The 25481-nt window shown below is 36.4% G+C and overlaps 2 protein-coding genes across 5 annotated transcripts in view; both read right to left on the bottom strand.

Moving 5' to 3' along the window:
• The window catches only part of SPDYA (speedy/RINGO cell cycle regulator family member A), a 28485-nt gene extending 22356 nt beyond the window's left edge, over positions 1-6129 (bottom strand). For both annotated transcript variants that reach the window (XM_021697450.2, XM_021697451.1), the window contains exons 1-3: positions 5895-6129; positions 3598-3656; positions 1350-1435 (exon numbers count right to left, since the gene is read on the bottom strand). In XM_021697450.2, the coding sequence (XP_021553125.1) occupies positions 1350-1435; positions 3598-3656; positions 5895-6129 (380 nt within the window). The remainder of the gene's footprint in view (positions 1-1349; positions 1436-3597; positions 3657-5894) is intronic.
• Positions 6130-18202: 12073 nt separating this feature from the next.
• Positions 18203-25481, bottom strand: part of PPP1CB (protein phosphatase 1 catalytic subunit beta) — a 40685-nt gene continuing 33406 nt past the window's right edge. For all 3 annotated transcript variants that reach the window (XM_021697810.1, XM_021697811.1, XM_021697809.1), the window contains 2 exons: positions 23339-23473; positions 18203-20089 (listed from right to left, as the gene is read on the bottom strand). In XM_021697810.1, coding sequence (XP_021553485.1) covers positions 19985-20089; positions 23339-23473 — 240 coding nt within the window. In that variant the 3' untranslated portion in view covers positions 18203-19984. The remainder of the gene's footprint in view (positions 20090-23338; positions 23474-25481) is intronic.

Below are 25481 nucleotides of genomic sequence, written 5' to 3'. Positions count from 1 at the left end.
TATCTTGCATATAACATTATTAGCTAGTTACTATTATATTCCCACAATTTAGCAATCATCACCAAATGTTATAGAGTTCATTTTTCCTCATGCATGGGGAAATATGTCTTCTGAACACAAGAAGAGATCAGTTTCTTCTAGTCCTATTCCTTGAATCACACTTTGAGAATTAAAGACTTTGAGTTAAAACTTACTCATCAGTGCTAACAGTTGTGCTATTCACCTTAAGTATTTTTATATGTAGTTCCCTAGTTAAGTCTTTAAAATTATATTCACACATTTCCAACTGCAGTATTATATCTAGGTAGTGGGTAGAAAACGTTTTGAGATTGAGATAGATTTTCTTAAACTACACTGTTTCTAGTAGAATTCTGACCTATCCAGAAAGCCATGTTATTAAAACCATTTAATAGATCACAAGGCCAGTATGAACTGTCTAATACAAAGTCAATGGAAGAATTGGAAAACAAACTATATTCCTTGGTTAAAGTTCAGTGTGTTAAGTAAAACAGTTAAGTCATTACTAAAGGTATCAGATATGAATAACTTCTGTTATAGACATAAATCTACAATTAGTTTGTCTACAGCGTTTTCACAAGCTGTTTAATGTAAAAGGGCAATGATGATGATTTTTTTTTTTTAAGATTTTATTTATTTATTTGAGAGCGAGAGAGAGAGAATGAGAGAGAACATGAGAGGGGTAAGGTCAGAGGGAGAAGCAGACTCCCTGCTGAGCAGGGAGCCCGATGTGGGACTCGATCCCGGAACTCCAGGATCATGACCTGAGTCGAAGGCAGTCACTTAACCAACTGAGCCACCCAGGCGCCCAATGATGATGATTTTAACTATAAATTTACTGGAAATTTCAATGAGAATATTGAGAATATTTTGGCTTTTAAAACATATCTAAGTCCAAAAGAGGAGAATTTGGGATAATTCATATGGAGCACTCTGAAAAATGTAAAATGTATAATACAAACTTAAGTGGGATACTTAATAACAAATCTTAGGCATAGAGCAGGGTAAGATCAGTGAAAAGAACATAAAAATATCCTATTAAAGTAAAAAAGTAGATCTTCTATCTATAAAGGCCTATTCCAAGATATATATCAGGTTTTAAAAAGCCTCTATTTTATTTTTTTATGAGTTACAATGTTAACTTTATTTATTTATTTCTTTAAGTAGGCTCTATGCCCAATGTGGTACCCAAACTTACAACCCAGAGATCAAGAGTCGCATGCTCTACCAACCAAGCCAGCCAGGTGCCCTGAAATAGCCTGTTTTAAATAAGGTATCATGTATATTACAAATAAGAACCACAAAAATCACTTAGTAGAAAGCATACTTACAGAGCAATAAAGAAATTTATCCTGGTATGCTCACTTATAGTAAATTTAGCTCTCTTGAAATAAACAAAGGTCATAGCCAAAAGATACTATAGGGAAAAAAGTAAAAGTTAATATTAATGTTTCGCTTTCATAAGTAAAACAGCTTTAAAATAGTTATCTTTGAGATGAATAATAAGCTAAAAACAAAGCATTACTTATCTTTATTACAGAATTACCTATTTATTTGGGTCCTTACTTTTTGGCTTCCTGTAATCCATGTGAATGGTGAGAAATAGTTCTGAACCATTTATCATGATTAAGATAAATAATAAAATAAATTTTATTATTGCCAATATATTTTGAACCAAAATCCAATTTTTTTCTACCTTAAATTTCAAATCCATAGAGAAGTTGAAATAATAATAAAACAAATAACCATACATCCTTCACATAGATTCACCAATTGTTAGCATGTTGCCACATTGGCTTGATGCATGTATCTATACAAAAATTTTTTCCTGACTCCTTAATTGCAGACATCCATACTCACTTTTTATTTATTGACTGACTGACTGAATGATCAGTCAGGGTGGCATTACTGATCGAATTTTTAAATTGAGGTATAACTGACAAAGTTGTATATATTTAAAGTTTACAATGTGATGATTTGATGTACATTGTGAAATGAATACCAAAATAGAGTTAATCAACACATCCATCATCTCACATATTATCTTTTTCTTTCCTTTTTGTTAAGAACACTTGGGATCTACTTGCTTAGCAATTTCATATACTTACTTTTTAAAATAACCTTTTAAAAATAACTTCTAACCAGAAATTAGACTATATGACTATTTTCATTGGAAAACAGTGTTTTAAATGTGTTATTAGAAAGAAGTATCTAGCCTGGTATTAGGATACTATGCCAGGTCCTATCTGTCCAAATTAAAAACAACTTATAGTACTGATGTATTAGATTCCCTCTCATAAAATGCCTATTTATCCTATTCTTCATAGGATTGACTACAAAGGTGACTCCAAGTTTTCAAGGTAACTTTCAGTAGAGAACTCTTGAAATAGTGTTAAGATATGGTATGCTGGTTAGTTACTTTAAAAACACTGCCCCCTGCTGTCCAGCAATTTTAATTACTGTAATGCACTTAAAGTTGAAAACTCCACATGCACATATCTACATAGATATTTTATATGAAGGCATTACTGTTAATTTTTTAAAATATTAGTGACTTTGTGAATATGTTTAAAAATATTTCATCTTTTAGAAATACATCATCTTAAAAAATTTATGGATAAAGTATTAGGATGTCTGAGATTTGCTTCAAAATAATCTAGTTTGGGGAAGAAGGATTAGAAGAAACAAGCAGAGCCATGAGTTGATGATTATAGTAGCTACATGTTAGGCACATGGAGGGTCTTTGTTCTATTTTCTCTACCTCAAGGTATATATATTTGAAATTTTCCAGAATTAAATTTCCAAAATTAGAAATTAAAAAAACCAAACTCTAACTTTATCTTTGTTACCTTAAGTTTGAAATAAAAAAGTTCATATCAATATTAACTTAATAAGTATTTAATCATAAGCTAGTCTTCCATTCATCCCTTTCCCATTGGTTGGCACATTAAAATTAAGTGTGATGTGAAGTCATGCTGAATTTTCTGATATGTCTACCTGGTCTAAGATGGCATTTACAAAGCTAAAATCATAACTGTTCAGCTAAATCTAAAGAGTATAGAAATATCATGGTCCCTAGTATGTAAGCACCATGATGATCTTTTATGAAACACTGATTCTTAAATAAAGAACATAATAAACTAATTTTACTCTACAAAATTATTGGGATTTGTTTATTTAAGTTACCTACACAATATTAAAATGTATAACAGACTTCCTTAGTGGAATGAATGTCAGAATATTCAGAATATTCTTTCCCCACAGCCTGATAAAAGGTAATAATTCTGATCAAAACATTAAGTCTATACTGATTCTTGCTTTCAATCAAACAAATATGGACTTAAGGCCATTTAAATCTAATCAATAATATTCTACAATTCCTCAAGTATAAAGTGAATCTCTGATGTATGCTAACTTCAAAAATTAATGTGTAAGGATTTCACTTTGAAGAAGCAATGCAGGTTAGTTCTTTTCCTAACCTTAATTAATATGATTGAAAACTCTTCTAAGGTTTTTTAAAGTTCTGATGGTCTAGTAACATAATAATGCAGTTACTGATTACACTGTTACCAAATTTACCTTGTCTGCAATTTTACAGCAGCAGTCCATCCACAAGAAATCTTGAATTAAATCGTCATCTACAACAAAAGATAGCTATGACTTGTCTTTTAAAAACAGAATGTTTCCTATTGAAGAATTAACTTCTAGATAGAGGATTATAAATGATGCTTAGAAAGCAAACAAAAATGGCTGGACCAGTGTTGTCTAAAATGTAGTCTGCATTTCTTTGGTATATTTACCATTGCAAGCACTGTACAAAAAGCTACTGCTTTACTTTGGGTTTCCCATCTGATTTGCTCAGACTGGAGCGCAAGTGTTAGAAGTATTTGGTTTCTTGACTATCCCAATAGTTCTTTGAGAAAGATGTCTTGGGTAACTCTAGAACAGCTCTTTATTACTTTCCAAAATCAATCTTTGCTGGTGGAAATGGAATCTGATAAAAGATAACTCAGTCTTTAGTAAATAATGACTTAATGAATATTACTTGTTTTCTAAATATGTTTTACTCTTTCTACTACTTTCCCCTGTTAGATCCCAGGGTATTTTTAGTTTTGAATTCTTCTTTTCATCTCCTATTTATCTCTGTCCAATTATCTATTATCCAAATACCAATGAAAATGTCTAAATAAAGAAGATTCATAATTTATTAGCTATTTATAATTAATATTTAATTTTGGAAAAACAGTATTATGACAAAAGATCCACAAAAATACTTTTAAAAATATGCAAAAAGTAGGTCAAAAACACTTAATTCAATTTTAAAAGGCTAAAATATATAATCCCCAAATATATGAGTAGTTGTCAGAATATACTGAGAAAATCTGCTTTTTCCCATTCCCCCCTTCATTTTAAGTTAAATAACAAACAAAACATAACTTCTTTATACTAATTTTTACATCCTAGAAATATCAATATAGTCAAATATACGGAAAGTTCCAAGAGTAAGTACTCATTTTCTTAGACTAATTAATTTCTGCCTTAATTCCATTTTTTTTAAAGTAAACTCTACGCCGAATATGGGGCTCTAACTCGCAACCCCAAGATCAAGAGTGAGTCGCATGCTCTACTGACTGAGCCAGCTAGGCACCCAACTATTTCTTAAATTACTTATGGTAGAGCCAGGTATTTTCTCTTACTTCTCATGATCAGTTACGAATAAAAAAAACATTTGTGCATAAGAGTTTTGCACTAGTCTTAAAGAGAAAGGGAAACTTATATTAACAGCATTCTAGATCCTGACAGGGAACATCCTGGTAGTTCAACATTTTTCTACTTACGTTACTTACATTTTTTCTTCTTTATCTCATCTTCTTTTTTGCTTTTCTTTAAATCTTAACCAGCTTGCCCTCCTTTTTTCTCCCTCCCTCCCTCCCTTTCTCTCTCTTTCTTAAGATTTTTGTCTTCTGAGTAGGGCAAACACTCTTGTCCCCAACTCTCTTATACACGGGACACTTCTGCCTGTCACCTGGATCTAACAGACTATGGTATCTACTTGACTTGGTTCATTCCTACAGATATTTACCAGATTCATCTATCCTACTCTTTAATCTGTCTACCTTACTACCTTACCTTAAAAAAAAAAGAATCTTCCCTTTCTTGGCTAATAGAAGTAATATAAAGAAGTTTCTTTTTTAAGAACTTTGTCAGCAAAGTAGCATTGTCTTGTGATCTGAATAAATTTAAACCCAATTTCATTATATGAGCATGATGATAAAACATAATTTTTAACAATATTCCCCCCTATGTGAAGTGCCTGGCTGGCTCAGTTGGAAGAGCATGCAACTCTTGATCTCAGGGTATGAGTTCGAGCCCCACGTTGGGTGAAGAAATTACTTAAATAAAAATAAAATATTAAAAAAATATATCCCCCATATGTAATACTGAAACTTATCGAGGTTGACCAATCTTCCCACTTTGCTCAGTTTTAGCACTGAAAATCCTGGGAAACACCTCAGGCCTAGTCAAACTGGGTCAACTGGCTCATCTGAGACTTTATGTAGTTATTTTACTTAGGTCACCCAAAACTCATGATATGAACTTGAATTGCCCAGAATTCACAATTGACACTTGGATTTAAGTAGTCCAGAAGCTAGATGAGTCTGAATTCCTAAACCAAAAGCAATCCAAAATAAAAAATCCAACATTAAAACAAAAACAACCTAAGTAAAACAAAAACAAATTTTCTGAGACAGAAAATCTGACATAGAAAATAACAACATCCTCTTTGATTATTATGAAAACAATAAAGTAGATCTTTAGATTCTCTCATTTTTAAGTACTTTACAATTACCGCTATTAAAATATTTTAAACCTACCAAATAATTTAAAGAAAGCAGTCATTTCCTGACGCTGTATAACTAGACAGGGTCCTTTGGGGCGTTTAGACTTGTTGCTATTATGTGCATTTTTTTCAGATGCTGGCCAATTATCTTTAAAAATAGGACGCTTCAGATTAATGGGTTTTTTAGGCTGATGTGATCTATTTGACCCTGATTTTACATGAACAGTGACAGTAGGTGGTGTCTCACAACACAGCTGATTATGTCTCATTTTGGTTTCCCAAGATTCCTGTAAAAATAAAACATACAATTATTTACCACACTCGTGTTCATTTCTATATAAAAACAACTAATCAGATGACATTACCAGATGCATTCACATAAAATGTTACTGAACTTGCTACTAAAATGTTATTTGTGATAGTGACCCACAGAAGAAATTGCTTTTGGGAATTCAGTGCTAAGAAATGCTATGCTTTCTTTGGGTAACTGATATACCTTCTCTTCCCAATAATAAGATCCTGTATACCATTTTGCTTTGATGACTAGGGATCCCAAAACCAAATTTGGAAGTTAATTATAGGAACTATGCTGAGTCTGTAATCTATTTGTGGTATTTTTTCCTAGTATTTTAAAATTCTGCTTCTATTGACATAATTTTGTCATATGGTTATTATATGCCACTTCAAATTTTTTATAGAACAAGGCAAACTATTTCCAGAACTAAATTATTATCATACCAAGTGTTATATTGAAAACAGTCCCCCCCCCCCACACAAAATATTTTCTTACTGGTTAATTCCTTGATATGTTACACAATTCACTTATTCAACAAGCATTTACTGGTATTTACTGAAAAGTTAAAAACACTTCCAGCAAAGAAATGTAGGGTATATGTGCTTTGAGGGAGTCTCATAAATTTTTCACTCTAATTTTTAATTATTTAAGTGACTGATTATAAGTGTACATGAATGTACAGTGTTATAATCCAATAAAATTAGAAACAAAGTTAATTCATCAGTATTTAACAATATGCATAACCACTACTATGTCTGGTGGTAATCAGTTCACATAATTACTACAGTTAGTATTACTTTTGTGGTCAAAGTATTTATAGGATAGGAAATGGAGGTAAGCATAGGCAAAATAGGAAACTACTCTAAGACCCTAATGAGAACCTCTAAATCCATAACTCACAGTGACCCAGGCGGCCATGCCTCCCTTGGTGTTCAAGGAGTTAGGTACAGATTCTCCTTCCTGACCCACAGAAACTTCCCTGCTGAAGGAAGGAATGGAAAGTAAGATTGGATATAGTAGGGCTAGATCAGCAATGTCCAATATAATGTGAGTCACATATGTAGTTTTATATTTTTAAAGCTGTATTACAGAAGTACAAATAAGAAAATGACCTGAATTTTAGTAATATATTTTATGTAATCTAGTATATCTAAAATATCATTTTAACATGTAATCAATATAAAAATGAGATATTTTACATACTTTATTTTTCAAACTAAGTCTTTGAAATCTGTTGTGTGTATTTACACTTACAGTATATCTCAATTCAGTTGCTAAATTTCCAACAGTTAGAGTGAAATGTAGTCCTACCAAAACAATAGTGTGTAAGTAAAAAATATTTTACACTCCTTCAGTACTTAAATAAAAGTAAAAACTCTTCAGTTGCACCATCCACATTTTAACTGCTCAACAGCCACATATAGCTAGTAGCTACATATTAGACAGCAGAGGGCTAGATAATGAAGAACTAGGCAGAGGAAATTATATTCAATTGATTCTATAATTGCTTCTTCTCCCTCTGTTTCACTTTCCTCCCCTCACCTCATCTTTCTTCTTAGATCCTAAGGTCCAACCAAATTGAAGGCAATTATGGAGTTGGGGTTGGGGGTGCTACAAACTCCAAAGAAAAAGGAATGGGTGATAAATTGAACCTTGAGACTTGCCTAAGAACTTTCTGCTCTTTCCCACCCACCTCATCTGGGAGACGGCTGGAGGTCTCATCAGCATCTTTTTTTTTTTTTTTTTTTTTAAGTAAGAGCAGCCTTTCAACTAGATGGAAAAAATTAGTCAGGCTTTTCAAACTGGGGTGAAGGGGCTAGGCAGGCTTGGGGGTGTAATGTACCAGAATATAGAATAACTATGGCATATCTCCCAGGAGGTAAGTTTTACTCAATGTTAAGTAAATAACTTAAAATAGTGTTATTAGGACAACCATGGATATATTGTGAAATAGAATGCAAATACTGTCAACCGAATAAATATGTTCACAGTATAGCTTTACACTATTCCACTAAACCCTTATGTTTGTGTTGGGATACTTCAAATAAAATTTGAGGAAATAGAGAAAGAACTGTGTGAAATTCCCCAAATAGAGATTCATTGAAGTTAATCAGCAAACACTGGCAGGAAAGTTATGGAGGAACCTAAGGAGAGAAGCTATCAATGGTACATTCTTGGTTAAATTCCACCTTGAGATAGTTTTAAATTTTGCTCTTTATTTAGAAATACTGAGAGAATAGAGTTCTCATGGCAAGCAAGAGGAAAAGAATGCAAGGCAAATAAAAATATGAGCCATTTCAGGGGGCATCTGGGTGGCTCAGTCAGTTAAGTGTCTGCCTTTGGCTCAAGTCATGATCCCAGGGTCCTGGAATCAGGCTGTGTCAGGCTCCTTGCTCAGCGGGGAGCCTGCTTCTCCCTCTCCCTCTGCCACCCCCCCGCTTGTGCTCTCTCTCATGTGCTCTCTCAAATAAATAAATAAAATCTTTTTAAAAAATATGAGCCATTTCAGAAAAAGGTAAGAGACAGGAAGAAGGGGGAGCTAGGAGAAACTATGCTCATATGGCAAAACCATTTAATGAGTTTTTACACAGACTCCACCAACATGAAAAAAAATCATACCAGAATTCACACTTGAATAGGATGTCTGGGATTTTTTTTTAATAGACCACAGCTAATCTATAAGCAACTAATATAATTTCTTTTCTCTGGGGGTAATATAAGAGTGTTAGGGGTGCTGGTTCACAGAATCATACAATAGAAGTAGGATTTGGGGGTAATATAAAGAGTGTTAGGGGTGGTAGTTCACAGAATCATACAACAGAAGTAGTATTTGGGGACTGGTGTGCCTATATGAAAAATCTAATAGCAATATCCAAAGGCAATTCAGGGCAGGCAGGGAAAACTTAACTTCCCTATAATTACAGTCTCACACTAAGCACTTAATATGTGCCAGACAATGTGCTAAAAGTTTTACATGCATTTTCTCACTTAATCCTCAGAACATTTCTATAAAATGGGCATTATTTTATCCTTATTTTCTAGATGAGAAATTTGAGGCTCAGGGAAGAAGAAATTTGCCCACGGACACATAATTAGTGACTGATAAAGCTAGGACTTGAATCTGGGGCTGTTTGACACCAAAGTCCCATATACTTTAACCACTAAAACACTGTTCTAAAAATTAAATGAAGTCATGTGTAAAACACTTGACACATGGTAAGTAATATTTTACTCACTGTCATCTTGCCAGGAAAACAAAGCCAGCTTATGAGCTTTCGCTTTATAAAAATTTAAGTCTAGCATTTGCATTGTAAATGTGCACATTACATTGTGACCTACATTGTTAAATAAGCCATTGCTTTAGGGAAGAAAGATGGGCTTATCACCTTTTTGCTAAAATAAAATAATTCTTAAAAATAATCCTTATTGAAATGACTATAACATTTTTATCATAACCACAAAATTTAAATTGTTAAAAAACAACACAGCAAATTGAGGAAAAATATTCTGGCAAAATTGCTGGAAGCTTTGCAGGGGCTATTATCAAATCTCCATTATTTTGATGTTTTAAATATTTTCTCTAATTTAATTTATCATCTAATGGTTATAGAATACTTTTAGACTCGGCCGAGTGCTAGGTGCTACAGTACTAGTAAAATTACACAGCATAGCTGTTTCAATAAGAAGTTCATATCTGATAAGAAATCCAACCCATTAGCGAATAAACCAAGACCCTTCGATGAAGTGGTGGGAATAAATGGAAACTAGATTGAATAGAATTATAGGAGTGATTACAAAAGGGAGTGTTACAAAAGGAAGTGCAGGAGGTGTGAACATACACCCTCCTTTTTCTAAATGTGGCAATCATGAGAAGGAAGAAAATGAAAAGCAGCTGGAAGGGACAATAGTCAAAGGAGAATTTGTTTTTCTTTTTAAAGACAGGATTCTTAAGTTTGCCTGAAGGCAGAAAGGAAGGAGGAGTCAGTTGAGAGTATATGTTAAAATACTGGAGAACAGACCCTTATTAAGACCTGATTCTGTCTAGCTATGTGACCTTAGGCTATTCAACTCCTGGGAACACCCATTTGCTCACTAATGATATTAAGATAATAGAAACACCAGTTTTCTTAGAACCTGGTACATATTAGTATCCAATAAAAATTAATTATTAGATATTGTTAATAATACATATTTAATAGGGTTAACGAGCAAATGAACTATATGCATAATGCCTAGCACAGTGCTGAATCCTTCACAAAAACTCGAAATACAGCAGCACTATTATTTTATCTTTTTTACAGGTAAGGGTATCTTTCAAGGAAAGAAGAGTCGGATATGACAGCCACATTTCATCTCCACTAATAAATATAATTTAAATGTTAAAATTTTATTGGTAACAGAGATCATAGGTATTTTTAAAATGTGCTTTTGCTAGAGAATAAAATTTGTTAACAGGCAGGATCTCAATTTTAACATAGCATGGGTTTTTCGGTCTTTAAGTGTTCAATTACTTCACAAGTTTCTTTTCTTGATATGGGACTCGATCCCAGGACCCTGGGATCATGACCTGAGCCGAAGGCAGACGCTTAACCATCTGAGCCACCCAGGCGCCCCACAAGTTTCTTTTCTAAAAATTGAACCTAGCTGGCCTGCAGCCGTGCTGGACATGTAAGGAAAGGGCACCGGGAAACTGTGGGAGAAGGGCTCAGGGCAGAGCACTGAGATGCAGCAGCTCAGATCCGCGACTCTGGTGCCGTCGCGCCTGGGGACGAAGACGTGATGAAGGAGACCCAAGGAGAAGGGGCGGACTCACTCAAAATACCACTGGCTCACCCGGAGGATAACGGCGGGCCGGGACCGCCCCCCCCAACCCCCCCGTCCTCTCCTCTGGCCGGCGCGTGAGGGGAGCCCGCCAGCGACAAGCCGTCCAGGCCCGCGGCGGGAGGTCACCGCCCGGCACGTGGGAGCGCGTCGTCCCTCCGTGGTCCCTGGTCCACAGTCCGCCCCGCGGGCTAAGGCGCGAGGGCGCCGCGCCCGCGAAGCCCCCACAGAGCGACGGAGGGGGCTGCGCCGGCTCGCCAACACCACCGCGCTTCGCCGCTTCCCCCGGCCGCCGACTCCGACCTCGACAACCCCCGCCCCTCTCCCGAGCCCAGGCCCCGGACGCTGGGAGGGCTTGCTCCCGTCGCGGCGAGGGAGCCACTCACGGGCGGAAGCGTGTAGGAAAGGGGCCGTGACACCGCCCCATCCTCACACACGGTGGGCGGCGGGGCCCGCTGCGAGAGGTATGGAAGGACCAGGCGCAGCTGCAACTGGAGGGTGGCCGGCGAGGCCCGAAGCCGGGGCGCGAGCGGAAGATACCTGCGAAAACCTGGGTCTAGGGAGCGGGCGCCGGGCCGCCGGACAGCCGCCCCCGGACGCTCCGAGGCCTCAGGCGGTTGCTCACCACTCGCTCCACAGCGGCACTACCCGCTCAAGAGACCTCCCGCCAACCGGGAGCGACGCTCGCGCGGGCCAATCAGCGCACAGAGCCGCCGCCGGGGGGCGGGGCCTGCCCGAGGTCGCGCGCGCCGCGACCCCAGTTCCAGCTCGAGCGCTCCAGCTTCCGCGCGCCGGCTGCGTGCGGAACGCCTGAACCTACCTGGGCTTGCGGACCCTCCGGGCCCGGTGCTGGCAGAACGCCACCACCCTCCCAGATCTCTTCTGGCCTCCTAATTTAGCCCCTCCCCCGTGGACGCGTATCAAAGCCAGGCTTGTATTCGAGCCATTTACCTTCCCTCCGGTTAGATGGAGAGGCCCTGCGGGGCTGGGACTTCAGGTCTTCCCTAACTCACTTCTACCTCACAGCACCAAGCAGGACGCCTTGCACACACGCACTAGCAGATACTTGATAAAGACAGGCGTCAATAGTAGGAGGACAGAGAATCAGAAGTGAACTTTGCAGCAGCAATTGTAATGCCCACAGTTTCTGCTATGTTAAATAACTATATAGACAGGAAGAGACCACATAAACTAAAAAAGAAAGGTGTGACTACCGTGGCAGAGGTTATGTTACACTATTCCGTTAAATCTACTGTTCTAAGCTGTAAATTCTTCTACAGGAACCTTTTCATTTTGGTCTCATCGTAGCCCTTGGTCAGGTGCCTGGGATGTAATTGATGCTTAGTAAACGCTTGTTCTCATTCTACTTTCTAAATATATCTCCCCACTATTATCCATTGATTCTTTACTCCAGGCTTACATACTTTCTTTTCTCAGAGAAGGTCTTAAACTTTCTTCTTTGAGCTGGCATATAATGTGCTCTCTCTTTTTCACCTTCATTTAAATTTTCTATCTGATATCCATCCTTTAAGACCCAATTTAAGTCATCAGCCCATCATCTGAGTACTTAGTAAGTTTAAGACTGTGCCATTCTTGAATTCCTGCAGCACTTTCAAAAGTTCTGATTTTTGCAATCTTATTAACCAGCTTTTTGATAAAATTATTTTATTATGTGTACATATAGATACAATTTTACATAAATGGCGTTGCATACGTACTTTAAAAAATGGAATGTTTGAGGGACGCCTGGGTGGCTAAGTCAGTTGAACATCTGCCTTCGGCTCCGGTTATGATCCCGGGATCCTGGGATGGAGTCCCGTGTCGGGCTCCTTGCTCAGCAGAAAGCCTGCTTCTCCCTCTGCCTGCTACTCCCCCTACTTGTGCTTGCTCTGACAAATAAATAAAAAAATAAAATCTTTAAAAAAAAAAAAGGAATGTTTGATAGGTACAAAAGAATATATATAGTAACATACATGCAGGCAGCAGAGCATAATAAAACAAAAACTCGAGAAGCCACTACCCACCAAAAAAGGATGAATCTTAACACCCAAGAAATAGAACATAAACAATACTGATAAGATCCTGTATGTTTCTCCTCCTCCCCTTACTTTCCCTGAAGAGGTGACTTTGGTTTTTCCCATTCCCTTAAGATTTACTGTACCTTTAAACACAGATTTTGGGGCACCTGGGTGGCTCAGACCTGAACCTTCGGCTCAGGTCACGATCCCAGGGTCCTGGGATTGAGTCCCACATCGGGCTCCCTCCTTGGGGGGAAGCCTGCTTCTCCCTCTCCTACTCCCACTGCTGGTGTTCCTGCTCTCCCTATCTCTGTCAAATAAAATCTTTAAAAATAAATAAACACAGATTTTGTTTGTAAATTTAATACTTTGTATTCTTCATAGTTTGAGATTTTAACATGCTAACACAGAACATTGTAAATCATTTTTATTGTTGTATAGAATTCTGTTCTCTATATATACTGTAATTATCACCTTGCTCTTGTCAATGGCCATTTGGGTCATTTTTTGCTACTCTGAAAGCTATGAGCCTTCTTGTTACACAGACTTGGTTATCAGTGGCTGTGCTTCTGTAAGACTATATTAGTTAGTTATAGCTGGCACAGATTAGTTGGGTGGTCTGATTGGTTGGTGCCCATGTTAAATATTCAACTACTACTGCTTGTATATGCCCCATGGTGCATGTGTGTAGTTTTCCTATAAATGCTTTAAAGGGAAAATGATGGGTTTTAGGGTATGCAATTTACAAGATTACAAATGCTAATCTCATTTCCCAGGTAGCTGTACACATTTTATTATTTTATTTATAAGTAATCTATATGCCCAATGTAAGGCTCAAATTCCCGACCCTGAGATCAAGAGTCATATGCTCTACCAACTGAGCCAGCAGGAGCCCCTAGTTGTACCAATTTTAAGAGCTCCCATTAGTCTACATCTTGCCAACTTTGTATTTTCAGACTTTTTGTGACTAGATTATCTTTTATTAAAGTATGTCATAGAGAACACCTTTGGATTTTTTTTCAGCACCCTTTTTTTTTTGGAAATATTCTACTCAACCTCCCAAACCACTTGGGTGCAAGGATAACAGCTATATTCATACAATATCATTTCTCTTCTTCACTTGTTGGGAGTCATAAAGGCCTTTCATCCAAGCTGGGCCAAATTCTCTTCCTGGAATTTTGCACTAGGACCCAGAATTCAGTGTGGCTGACTACTTTCTTATATTGGAAGCAACAAAAACTCCTGAGAAGTATCAGGATGGAACAATAAAACAAAAGAATTGCATTAAATTTCTCTCTAGAATACTTTTCTTCACTGTACCTCGTTTTTTTGTTCCTTACTGAAAATATCTTTTCCCATACTTGCTTCTGCCTATGACATAATCCTTATTTGTTAAATTGAGGCAATAGTTTCTCCACTTTCAAGTTTAGATTCCTAATTTTAAGTGTTCATAAATACTAGGTGACTTTTGAAAGACAAAATGTTACACTATACCACTTTTCTAAAAATGTTTGAAGTAGTTCACAACAAAGGTGACTTTAAGGTCAATTAAACAGAGAACCTAGACTACAGAAAAGGGGAGGGGCAAGAAAGGAACCATAAAGATCTTGGCAAGTTTGATTGTGAACAAGAGGCAATTTCCCCCAATATGCCTGTCAGGTGCTAGCTGGGAAATGTTGCTTCAAGTAACTAGACACAACTCGTATTTTTAAAATTAATTATTATTTTTGAGAGAGAGAGCATGTGAGTTGTGAGGAGGGGAAGAAGGTGAGGGAGAGAGAGAATCTTAAGCAGGCTCCACGTTCAGTGCAGAGCCCGACATGGGGCTCAATCTCACGACCCTGAGATCATGACCTGAGCTGAAATCAAATTGGACACCCAACTAACTGAACCACCCAGGCGCCCCACAACTTCTCATATTTACCAATATTTTACCAAATGAAGATTATAGTTTTGACAATACACTGAGGATAAATGAAAATTGGAACTGTATTTTTTTGGACTATGTTCTCCAAAAGGTCAAGGTGTCAAAACAGTAAGTTTTGAAACTCACTTGCATTCATTAAAAAAAAAACATCTGCATGCCTACTATATGCCAGGCAGCACTCTAGAAGCTAGAGATACACCAGTGGGGGAAAAAAAGACAAAAATCTTTGGCTATACGAGCTTACATTCTAGTCACAAATAAACTGAGAAGCCCAAAGGCTTCTAAGGGCCAAATACAACAAAGTCTTGGAGGAATGCCCAACATACTAATCAATCTGTACAATGAATAATTGATTTTCTTTAAATAATGGAATAGACCATAGTTTCTGTCAATCTGTCAATGAGCACACCCAAAGAGTTTAGGGAACTCAGCTAATGAAAGATTTAGGTACCTCATTCAGAACAGGTGTTACAGTACAGTAACAGAAAGCTTTTAACCTAGATCTGTGATATTATCAAATTAACCTCAATGGAGTTACCAGGCCCCAACCTTTATCTCTTTATTTGACAGAGAGATAGGAGAGCACAAGTAAGGCAGAGCGGCAGGCAGAGGGAGAGGGAGAAGCAGGCTCTCCGCTGAGCAGGAAGCCCGATGTGGGACTCGATCCCAGAACCCTGGGATCATGACTGGAGCCGAAGGCAGACACTTAACTGACTGAGCCACCCAGGTACCCCAGGACTTGTTTTTAAAACTCCTTTCTTTAGTTAGATACTATACAACAGTTACATGTTGAAAGTTGGGTACTGGGCTTCACACATTTTTTCTGAGATAATAACGTAGGTTATTAATTTTAATTTGGCAAATTGAGTAGTTTCATGAGTTCTACCAAAAAATGATTTCTCAAGTGACTCCACCCCTCACACCTGCCTGAGAGCTAGAGAGACCTGAATGAGAAAGTAAATTACAGTGACAAAGAAGTTTATAAGTCAACCAATGTAGGAGGTGGTGGCTGAGGAAGTAAGTTTTAACTTTTATAATTTTCTAGTTATGGAATTGTTTAGAAATTCTGGAATTCAAATGTACAGGTAAAATCCAATTTTAACAGATCAAAATTATTACACTGAATCTAAATTTCACTTTTGTTGAACAGTTTAAAGAGAATAAAGATAATAAAGCTCTATGTGTGTACTTACACAGAATCAGTTTATGCCTTATTTAACTCCTGTTCATTTCACAAGGTATGCTGTCACTTTAAAATCCCTTTAACCACTTCTTAGCTGTTTAAGGAAATTATAAAACACTGAAAACTATTAGCAAAAAAGGACATAGTATTTCTAAGTGGATGCCACTGGTATAGTCAGGCTATTTAGTGTCTTCTCAGGCACAGCTTTGATTCAGAGATGGATCATAAGGAAATGAGGAGGTGGATTAAGTCAATGTACATAGAGCAGAGCAAACCTGACCACTTTTCTTCTCTAAACACATTTTTAGTATATAGATGTGAAAGAAAATAATTGTTCTTTTGGTTCAAGAGTTATGGTTGCCAAGGAGACAAAGGAACGAACATACCTGAACTTATAAATGAAGATACTATTTCAGTCCCTTGGCTCAATGAATACACTTTTATGTTCTTAAGGGACACATCTCAAGATGTTCCTGGCTTTCCCTCAGATGAATTTTTTTTGAAAGGCATATATATCCCTTGAACATTTTTTTTATATATATATATTTTTAAAGATTTTATTTATTTATTTGACAGAGAGATAGAAGAGCACAAGCAGAGGGAATGGCAGAGGGAGAAGGAAAAGCAGGCTCTGCACTGAGCAGGGAGCCCGATGCGGGACTCGATCCCAGGACTCCGGGATCATGACCTGAGCCGAAGGCAGACGCTTAACCATCTGAGCCACCCAGGCGCCCTCCCTTGAACACTCTTAACACTTCCAATTAACTGACCACGTTTTAAAGCTTTAAATTCTTCTTGCTGGTATTCTGACTCAACATTTTGCACAAACCAGTCTTGACGATCATGATTAAATTTGTCCCTAGGCAAAATTAAAACGACGAATGTTAAAGTTTCAAACACAAGGGGTAGCACACACTGTAGTTGTTTTTTTCCATTTAGGAACTAACAAAAATGTAACCTAATAATCTGTGATCCATCACATTAGCATGTTTAATTTTAAATGCCATGACATTTGGATTAAAGATACATTTGAATATAGAAATTAAAAATCAGAGAGGAAGAATGATATAAATTAGTGACACTAGAATCACAGAATATTTTTCTCCTAAGAAATGAAGTTTTATTTATTTGAAGTAGCAGTGTTACCAACTAAGTAATATTTGTAACACATTATATGATAGAAACTTTTAAAGTGGTTTTAAGACTGCCTGAGTAATTTTTATTTATTATTATTATTTTTAAAGATTTTATTTATTCATTTGAGACACAGAGATAGAGAGAGCATGAGCCGGCGGAGAGGCAGAGGGAGAAGGAGAAGCAGGCTTCCCGCTGAGCCAGGAGCCCGATGTGGGGCTCGATCCCAGGACCCCGGGATCAGGACCCGAGCCAAAGGCAGAAGGTTAACCACCTGAGCTACCCAGGCGCCCCTATTACTATTTTTTAGTAATCTCTATACCCAACGTGGGGCTCAAACTCACAACCTTGAGGATCGAGAGTCATAATGCTCCTCCGAATGAGCCAGCCAGGAGCCCCGTTGCTTGAATAATTTTTAAACATAAATTTCTATCCTTCAAATTTAGTGACCAATATTAATATGCTTAGTGACTATTTTTTCATATTCAATACTGAGCTCGATGAATTATTATAAAAACACAGTAAGTCCCTGGGTGTTATATGCAAACAATGAATCATGGAACACTACATCAAAAACTAATGTAATGTATGGTGATTAACATAATAAAAAAAATCTAAAAAAAAAACCACAGTAAGTCAAATCCAAATTAATATGTTTTGACAACACTGAGATTAATAAAAGACTGCCCTGTCTCCTGCCAAAGATTTATTTTTCTAGATCGCTTCACTATGACTACTAAGAGTACATCTAAAATTCTATTAGAAATTGCTCAACTTACACTCCAATTAGGAAGATATTTAAATCACATTACATAAAAGCCTGTGTAACCTAACCTAATACATCATATGTAGTATATGAACACCTCCAGAAAAGAATCAACTCAATATATGTCAAAGATGTTAAAATTTTATGTTTGAACAGAATGTGTGTTTAAATGTCTCATTGTAAAGGGGGGGGAAAAAGGAATAAAATGACCAGTCAGGCTTCATATCAATTAGACAACTTTTACTAAATGAGAAAACTACATTTAAAATGTGCTTTAAAACAAAATGGAATTAGAAAAAAAGACATATGCATTTGAAAGAACTTTGCACTGTGCTGAAAATCAAATCTCTTGCAGTAATACAATACGCCAATTCATAAAATGTAAGTTAACAGAATTCTCAATTGAACATTTTCAAAGACAATATTAAGGTCAAGAATTTCACATCAATGGTAGCACATACAGAAGAAGGGCTTTATAAATATGATGTCCATCCCTATGAAGCTTACAAATTTGACAATACTCAATAAAAGCTTTTAGAATCACATCCAAAAGGGTCGCATCCAAAGAATCACAAATCTGTGTCCTGTAAGTTCGCCTTCTAAAATCTTTATGTTGACTTTTCTACTCCTTGTTATTTGTTAATACTAACCCTTTAAAAAAAAGAGAACAGGAAAAGAAATGCTGCAATAAACCCTTGATCATGTACAGAAATTATTGCTACTATAGTTCACTACAAAGCATGTCTATATAATATTGTATGAACTTTGATCATGAAAAATCAGAATAAAAATCTTTAGTGACATAAGCCTTACAATCGTATACAACATTCACATGGCAATATTAGACAGTTAAGCACCCAATAACCATAGTTGACAAAAATGTCCCACTGACCAGCATTCATTTAAATACATCCTTCGTACAGAGGGAGGAAAAAAGAGATAGTGTCAGCTTTCCAAGGCTTGTCAAAAAAGGATTCTCATGTTCTGTGGATCTAAAAACAAATAGCAACAAGAACAACAACAACAAAAAACCCCCCAAAAAACCCAAAAAAACAAAACAAAACAAAACAAAACAAAACCAATGCAGGTGAGGGTGTTACCAGAAAGTTAAGCATGCCAAAAGGTGTTTCGTGCGAATTAAAACCTAAAGCCAAGGTACCACATAATCACATTACCAACTAGTTGGGTAACACTATATGAGCCTTATCTTAAAGTTAAATGAAATGCTACTGCACAATAGAGCATCAATAAGTTAAAAATTAGAGTGCACAAATCCAAATCAGTGGCAATTTCTGTATAAAGCAAAATATTCACTATCAGCTGTAAAGTTTGCCCAGTCAAACTGATTCAATCACTGGATTGGACAGTTTGCCTATTTTTAAAAAATACCAATCTCTAAAATTCCTTTTTACTGTAATGAGGCGTAAGTTTTCTTAGTAAGATCAAACAGGTACGTAAGTAAATAAGCAAGGGAAAATAATAGTTGGTGAATGTCTTTAAAGCTCTTCCCACATTTCACTTGTAAAAATGTTCAGGGAAAAAAAAATTAAAATATTTGCCATTATTCTAGCAAAAACAGAACAAAACAAAACAAGCCCAAAATAATTAAACAACCAAGCAACACTAAAACCACATTACACAGATGGATCATCATGCTTTCATCTGGTTTAACTATCACATCTAGTTTAACTGGGATGCTTTTCAACTTTAAAAACTGTGATACGTGAAGATGTAACTTTAATGGGTAATTTTGAATTTGGATTTAACTTTGCTGAATATTATAACAGAGTATACTTATTACAATACAGTGTAGCACATCTTTCTATTAGAAAAAATTTAAGATCCTTTACCCGTCTCCTTAAGTTAAAGGTGTGACATCATAAAGGGTGTCAAATGGCTGGATGGTTTTACAGTGCACACTTATATATTATGAAGTATGTCCTTAACAAATCTGATGGATTCTTTACAGAATTCCTTTCTTCACCTTTTCTTCGGTGGATTAGCTGTTCGAGGTGGAGTGACAGGACGTCCTGAATTCAGTCCACCATACTGGTACTTAGCTTTCTTTTCAGATGGTTTCAATATCTGAAAGTAAATAATTTATTTAAACAGTGTTATTCTTTCAAGTGCAATAAGTTAAGGAAAACTGTTATAAAAGTGGACTTTTCAAGAAATAACAAATTGTAAATAAAATATTTACATAATTACACAAATTGCAATAAAAATATAGAAAAAACCAGAAGAGTTTCATGAACATTTCTCACATTTAAAGTGTGCATAGATAACTAAATATCTGAATATTGCTATTGTCATTCCGTTAATAATTTAGTAACAAAAGCTCAAGCACACAAATCCTATCAACTACCCAAACCTTTAAGTAAAAAAAAAAAAAAAATTTTTACTTTAATTACTTTCTTTATTTTGAGAGAGAGAAAGAGAAGGTGTGCACATGGGGGAATTGGGGGAGTGGGTAAAGGGAGAGAGAGAATCTTAAGCAGGCTCCACTCCCAGCGTATCACCATGGAGCCAATGCAGGGCTCAATCTCATGACCCTGAGATCATGAACTGAGGCAAAATCAAGAGTCGGACACTTAAACAACAGCCACCCAGGCACCTCAGGTGAAAAAAAAGAAAGAAAAGAAAAAGAGAAAGAGAAAGAATTGAACTACCATATCTCTATGGTGAGTGAAGAACACTTAGTTTATGAGTCAAAGATTGAGTTGGCTACACACATGAAAAAATGCTCATCATCAGGGAAATACAAATCAAAACTACACTGTATCACCTCACCCCTGTCAGAATGGCTCAGTTTAACACAGGAAACAACAGATGTTGGCGAGGATGTGGAGAAAGGGGATCCCTCTTACACTGCTGGTGGAATGCAAACTGGTGCAGCGACTCTGGTGGTTCCTCCAAAAGTTAAAAATAGAACTACCCTACAGTTCAGCAATTGCACTACTGAATATTTACCCAAAGGATACAAAAAAATACTGATTCAAAGGGATACATGCATCCTGATATTTACAACAGCATTATCAACAATAGCCAAATTATGGAAAGAGACAAATGTCCATCGACTGATGAATGGATAAAGATGTGGTACAGATCTACAATGGAGTATTACTCAGCCATAGAAAAGAATGAAATCTTGCCGTTTGCAAAGGCACGGAACTACAGTGCATTATGCCAAGCAAAATAAGTCAGTCTGAGAAAGACTAATACCGTATGACAGAACAGAGGAACACAGGGGCAAGAAAAAAAAAAGGGAGACAAGCAAACATTAAACCATAAAATAGACTCTTAACTATAGAGAACAAATTGAGGGTTGACTGGGGGAGGTTTGCAGGGGGATAGGTTAAATGGGTGATGGGTATAAGGAGGGCACTTGTTATGATGAGCACTGGGTGTTATATATAAGTGATGAAACACTAAATTGTACTCCTGAAACTAGTATTATGCTGTATGTTAAAGGACCCTACCACTACTTATTTAGACAGTAATTAGTCACAAACTCTTTAATCTTACTTCATGTGTAGATCTCAAAAAATATATATTTATACATTTTACATATCATAAGTCCAACTGTTTAAAATGTACAAGTCGATGATTTTTAAAATACTTACAGAGTTGTATGGCCACTGCTATAATCTAATTTTAGAGTTTTTGTCACCCCAAAAGAAATCCTGCTCCTATAAGCAATCACTCCACATTTCCATTCTCTACTACCCGAATAACTCCCTTCAACTCCAAGGAAACACTAATCTTTCTCTATTGATTTGTCTTTTCTGGCTATTTCACATAAATGAAGTCATACAATATGTGGTCTTTTGTGACTGGCTCCTCTCACTGAGATAATGTTTTTGAGGTTCATTCATGTTATAGCACGTATCAGTACTTCATTACTTTTAACTGTCAAACAATATGTCATTTAATGGATATTCCACATTTTGTTTTCATTCTTTAGGTTTCCACGTTTTGGCAATCATAAATAATGCTCCTATGAATATGCATATACCTGTATTTGAGTACCTCCCTTCAATTCTTTTGGGTATACCTATGGTGGAATTGCTGGGCCATATAGAAACTCTATGTTTAACTTTTTGAGGAAGTGCCAGTTTCCAAAAAGCAGTTGCACCATTTTACATTCCCACCATCAATGTATGAAGGTTCCAACTTCTCCACATCTTCACCAATACTTGTTATTGTCTGACTTTTTTATTGTATTTATTCTAGTGGGTGTAAATAAAGCTTTAACCTACATTATAGACAGAAAATTTCAATATTTACACAAAAAATGTGTAGAAAAGATATATAAAGTATTTCTTAGAACTATTCAAAGTGTCACAGTGTCTCAATGAAAAAGAAATTAATCCAATTCCATTATGCTAAATGTTGAAGGATAAGGTCTAGTTCCTATGCTTAAATTATAAGTAAGAAGTCACATATTTACCATTCAATTGTACTAGCTAATAGAAACAGTAAAATACAATAAAAGGAAAGAAGGATGGGAAAGCCCCTTTACATTTAGAGAAAGAGGAATATAGTACATGCACGAGAGGAACATAAAACCCTTTGCAAAAACAAAGCATTGAAGTTGTTTTGTCTGTGAATAAGAATGATTTTAAAGTAGCACACTACAGACAGACTATGCACTCTGAGAAACAAACTGAGGATTCTAGAGGGGAGGGGGTGGGGGGAATGGGTTAGCCTGGTGATGGGTATTAAAGAGGGCATGTACTGCATGGAGCACTGGGTGTTATACGAAACAATGAATCATGGAACACTGCATCAAAAACTAATGATGTAATGTATGGTGATTAACATAACAACAAAAAAAAAGTAGCACACTATAAAGCCAGAGTTGGTCTATTTCTTGCAAAAGGAAACAAAAGCTAAGTTATTAATTGAATTCACATTCTTTTAGTAGGTTAAGACCCTATTCCAAGAAATGATACAGGAATTTAACAATTTAAACATCTGCATCAAGAATGATTAACTTAGGTTCTCCAAAACTCTAATATTTGATATATACCAAAAAGTCTGGAACCTTTGTGAATGAAAACAGAAATCTCTAACAAATCTGTGATAATCACTTTTTTTAAAAAAAGGTCTTTATTTATTTGAGAAAGTGAGAGACAGATCATGAGCAGAGGGGGAGGGGCAGAGAAGAGGGGAAGCAGACTTCCCACAGAGCAGGGAGCCCCACTCGGGGCTTGATCCTAGGACCCCGGGCCATGACCCGAGCTGAAGGCAGACGCCCAACCGAATGAGCCACCCAGGCGTCCCAGATAATCACTTTTGAATAAAACTAATTTATATGTATTTATATCATACCTGAAACGAACACATCAAAGTTTCATCCACACTCATCATTCCACCAGCATTATCAAACTCGCCACAGTAATTTGGGGCTGAAAATAGGGTAACCAATTGTCGTTTAGCAAAAAATTCATATCCATCTTCTACCACCTGTCAAAGGAAAGGTCAAAAGAAAAAACACACTTATTTATAGCTAATTCTCAACTGTCTATATAATTGAGATTAATGTGACAAAGACCTAAAATTTAACACTATTTTGTTTTGGGAGCTTGATTTTTATTTTTAAGCTTGCCTTAGAATATTAAAATTGGTATGCCTTTTCTATAATGGTAAGGATTTAGCTTAAATGAAATAATACACTTGTGATAACTAAAATGTTTAAAAATTACACCATTCTAAGGCTCTCCATATGCTAATAAGTACAGTATCTATAGGAACATTGGACATCAAGTACTTGTTAGATGATGGCATTATATCACAACTATGGAATCCTTAATTCTTTAATGATTTAACATGATTTCTAGAATCTGTTGCCAATTTCTGAATGATTTAAACAACTTAGGTTTCTCAGCTACAAATCTGAGAAGTAGAAGCAATGACACGTAAATATTTTATATTTATTTATGGTAGGCAAGAATAATTTTTGAAGTCTTTTAGGCATCCTTTGATTAAGCAAAATTATCCTACAATACTTGCTAATAAGAAAGCACCTCCAAAATAATTTATTTTTTATTTATTTAAAGATTTTATTTACGGGGGGGGAGGGACAGAGAGATTAAGCACACGTGCACAAAGGGGAAGGAGCAGAGCGAGACGGACAAGCAGACTCTGAGCAGAGCCCAATGTGGGGCTTGATCTCAGGACCCTGAGATCATGACCTAAGCTGAAACCAAGAGTTGGACACTTAACCGACTGAGCCACCCAGGCTCCCCAAAATAATTTACATTTTAAAATAATTCCTACCTTAGTATCAGGTACATGCTCCTACTGTAATCACATCATGGTAGAATTTAGATATTAACCTTTTCTGTCAAGATCTTGGTCACCGTTATCTACTCCAGCTCAGCCATACATAGTGTTTGGCACTCAGTATATCCTTTTAGTTCTTCTTTTTTTTAAGCTTTGAATCCCACCTTTTTTTTTTTTTTTTTTTAAGATTTTATTTATCTATTTGACAGAGAGAGAGCACAAGCAGGGGGAGGGGCAGAGGGAGAAGCAAACTCCCCGCTCAGCAGGGAGCCCGACGTGGGGCTCAATCCCAGGACCCTGGGATCATGACCCAAACCAAAGGCAGATGCTCAATGACTGAGGCACCCAGGTGCCCCATATCATTTTAGTTCTTAGTTTGCTTGTTCACTTGTTCATTCACACATTTACTAAATGAACAGGTTTATTGTAAAAGGATATATTTGTAGTTTGTGGTGTTTCCCAGCATAAGTCTCTTAATTCTAGAGATAATATGTTTGAAAATAAGCAGAATAGGATTTTGGAAGGGTCTGGAAAAAAGATTGTCCAAATCAACGTAGCTCAATAACTTGACTTTTAAAACAAAATCATTGTGCATTTTTGAAATGAGATCAGTGAATGGAAATCTATACCTGAAAAATTTTATATCAGTGGGCATCTTATTAGGAAACTTAGCAACTCTGCACTGTTCCCTAGTAGTAGGCTTATATTAATTAGTTAAATCATTAATACAGTATTTACCAAAACTGCCAAAAGCAAAGGTTTTGGGGATGTGACTTCATTTCAATGGAACCAGGAAATTCTGCTAGAAAAAAGGCATGTGACACACAACATGCACAGAAAACGAAAAGCCAGTCATCTTTGCTTATCCACAGGATCAGATAAAGTAGTCAAGAGTCATGGGGAGTAAAGCCCCTCCCCCACAAAAGGAAGTATTGTGGAATAGCATATACTTAATAAACCGCTTTAACAAAGAAAAAACAAGGAATCTTTAAAAGTATTATACTTAAAATTTCAAATACTTTTAGTACTTTCAAAAGTAGCAAGAAAAAGTTATAAAAATACCTGTCAGTGAATGTATTTCATACCAGTTACATTTTAGAGAACATGAAGACTTGATATATTAAATCATTAAAATAAGCTTTTGTTAATTCATTTATTCAAACACTAAATGCATGCAGTATCTAAGTTT

The sequence above is a fragment of the Neomonachus schauinslandi genome, chromosome 10, assembly GCF_002201575.2.
Source record: "Neomonachus schauinslandi chromosome 10, ASM220157v2, whole genome shotgun sequence".
Lineage (NCBI taxonomy): Eukaryota > Metazoa > Chordata > Mammalia > Carnivora > Phocidae > Neomonachus > Neomonachus schauinslandi.
Note: the sequence above shows the minus strand (reverse complement) of the source record. Positions and strands in the feature narration are given on the sequence as shown.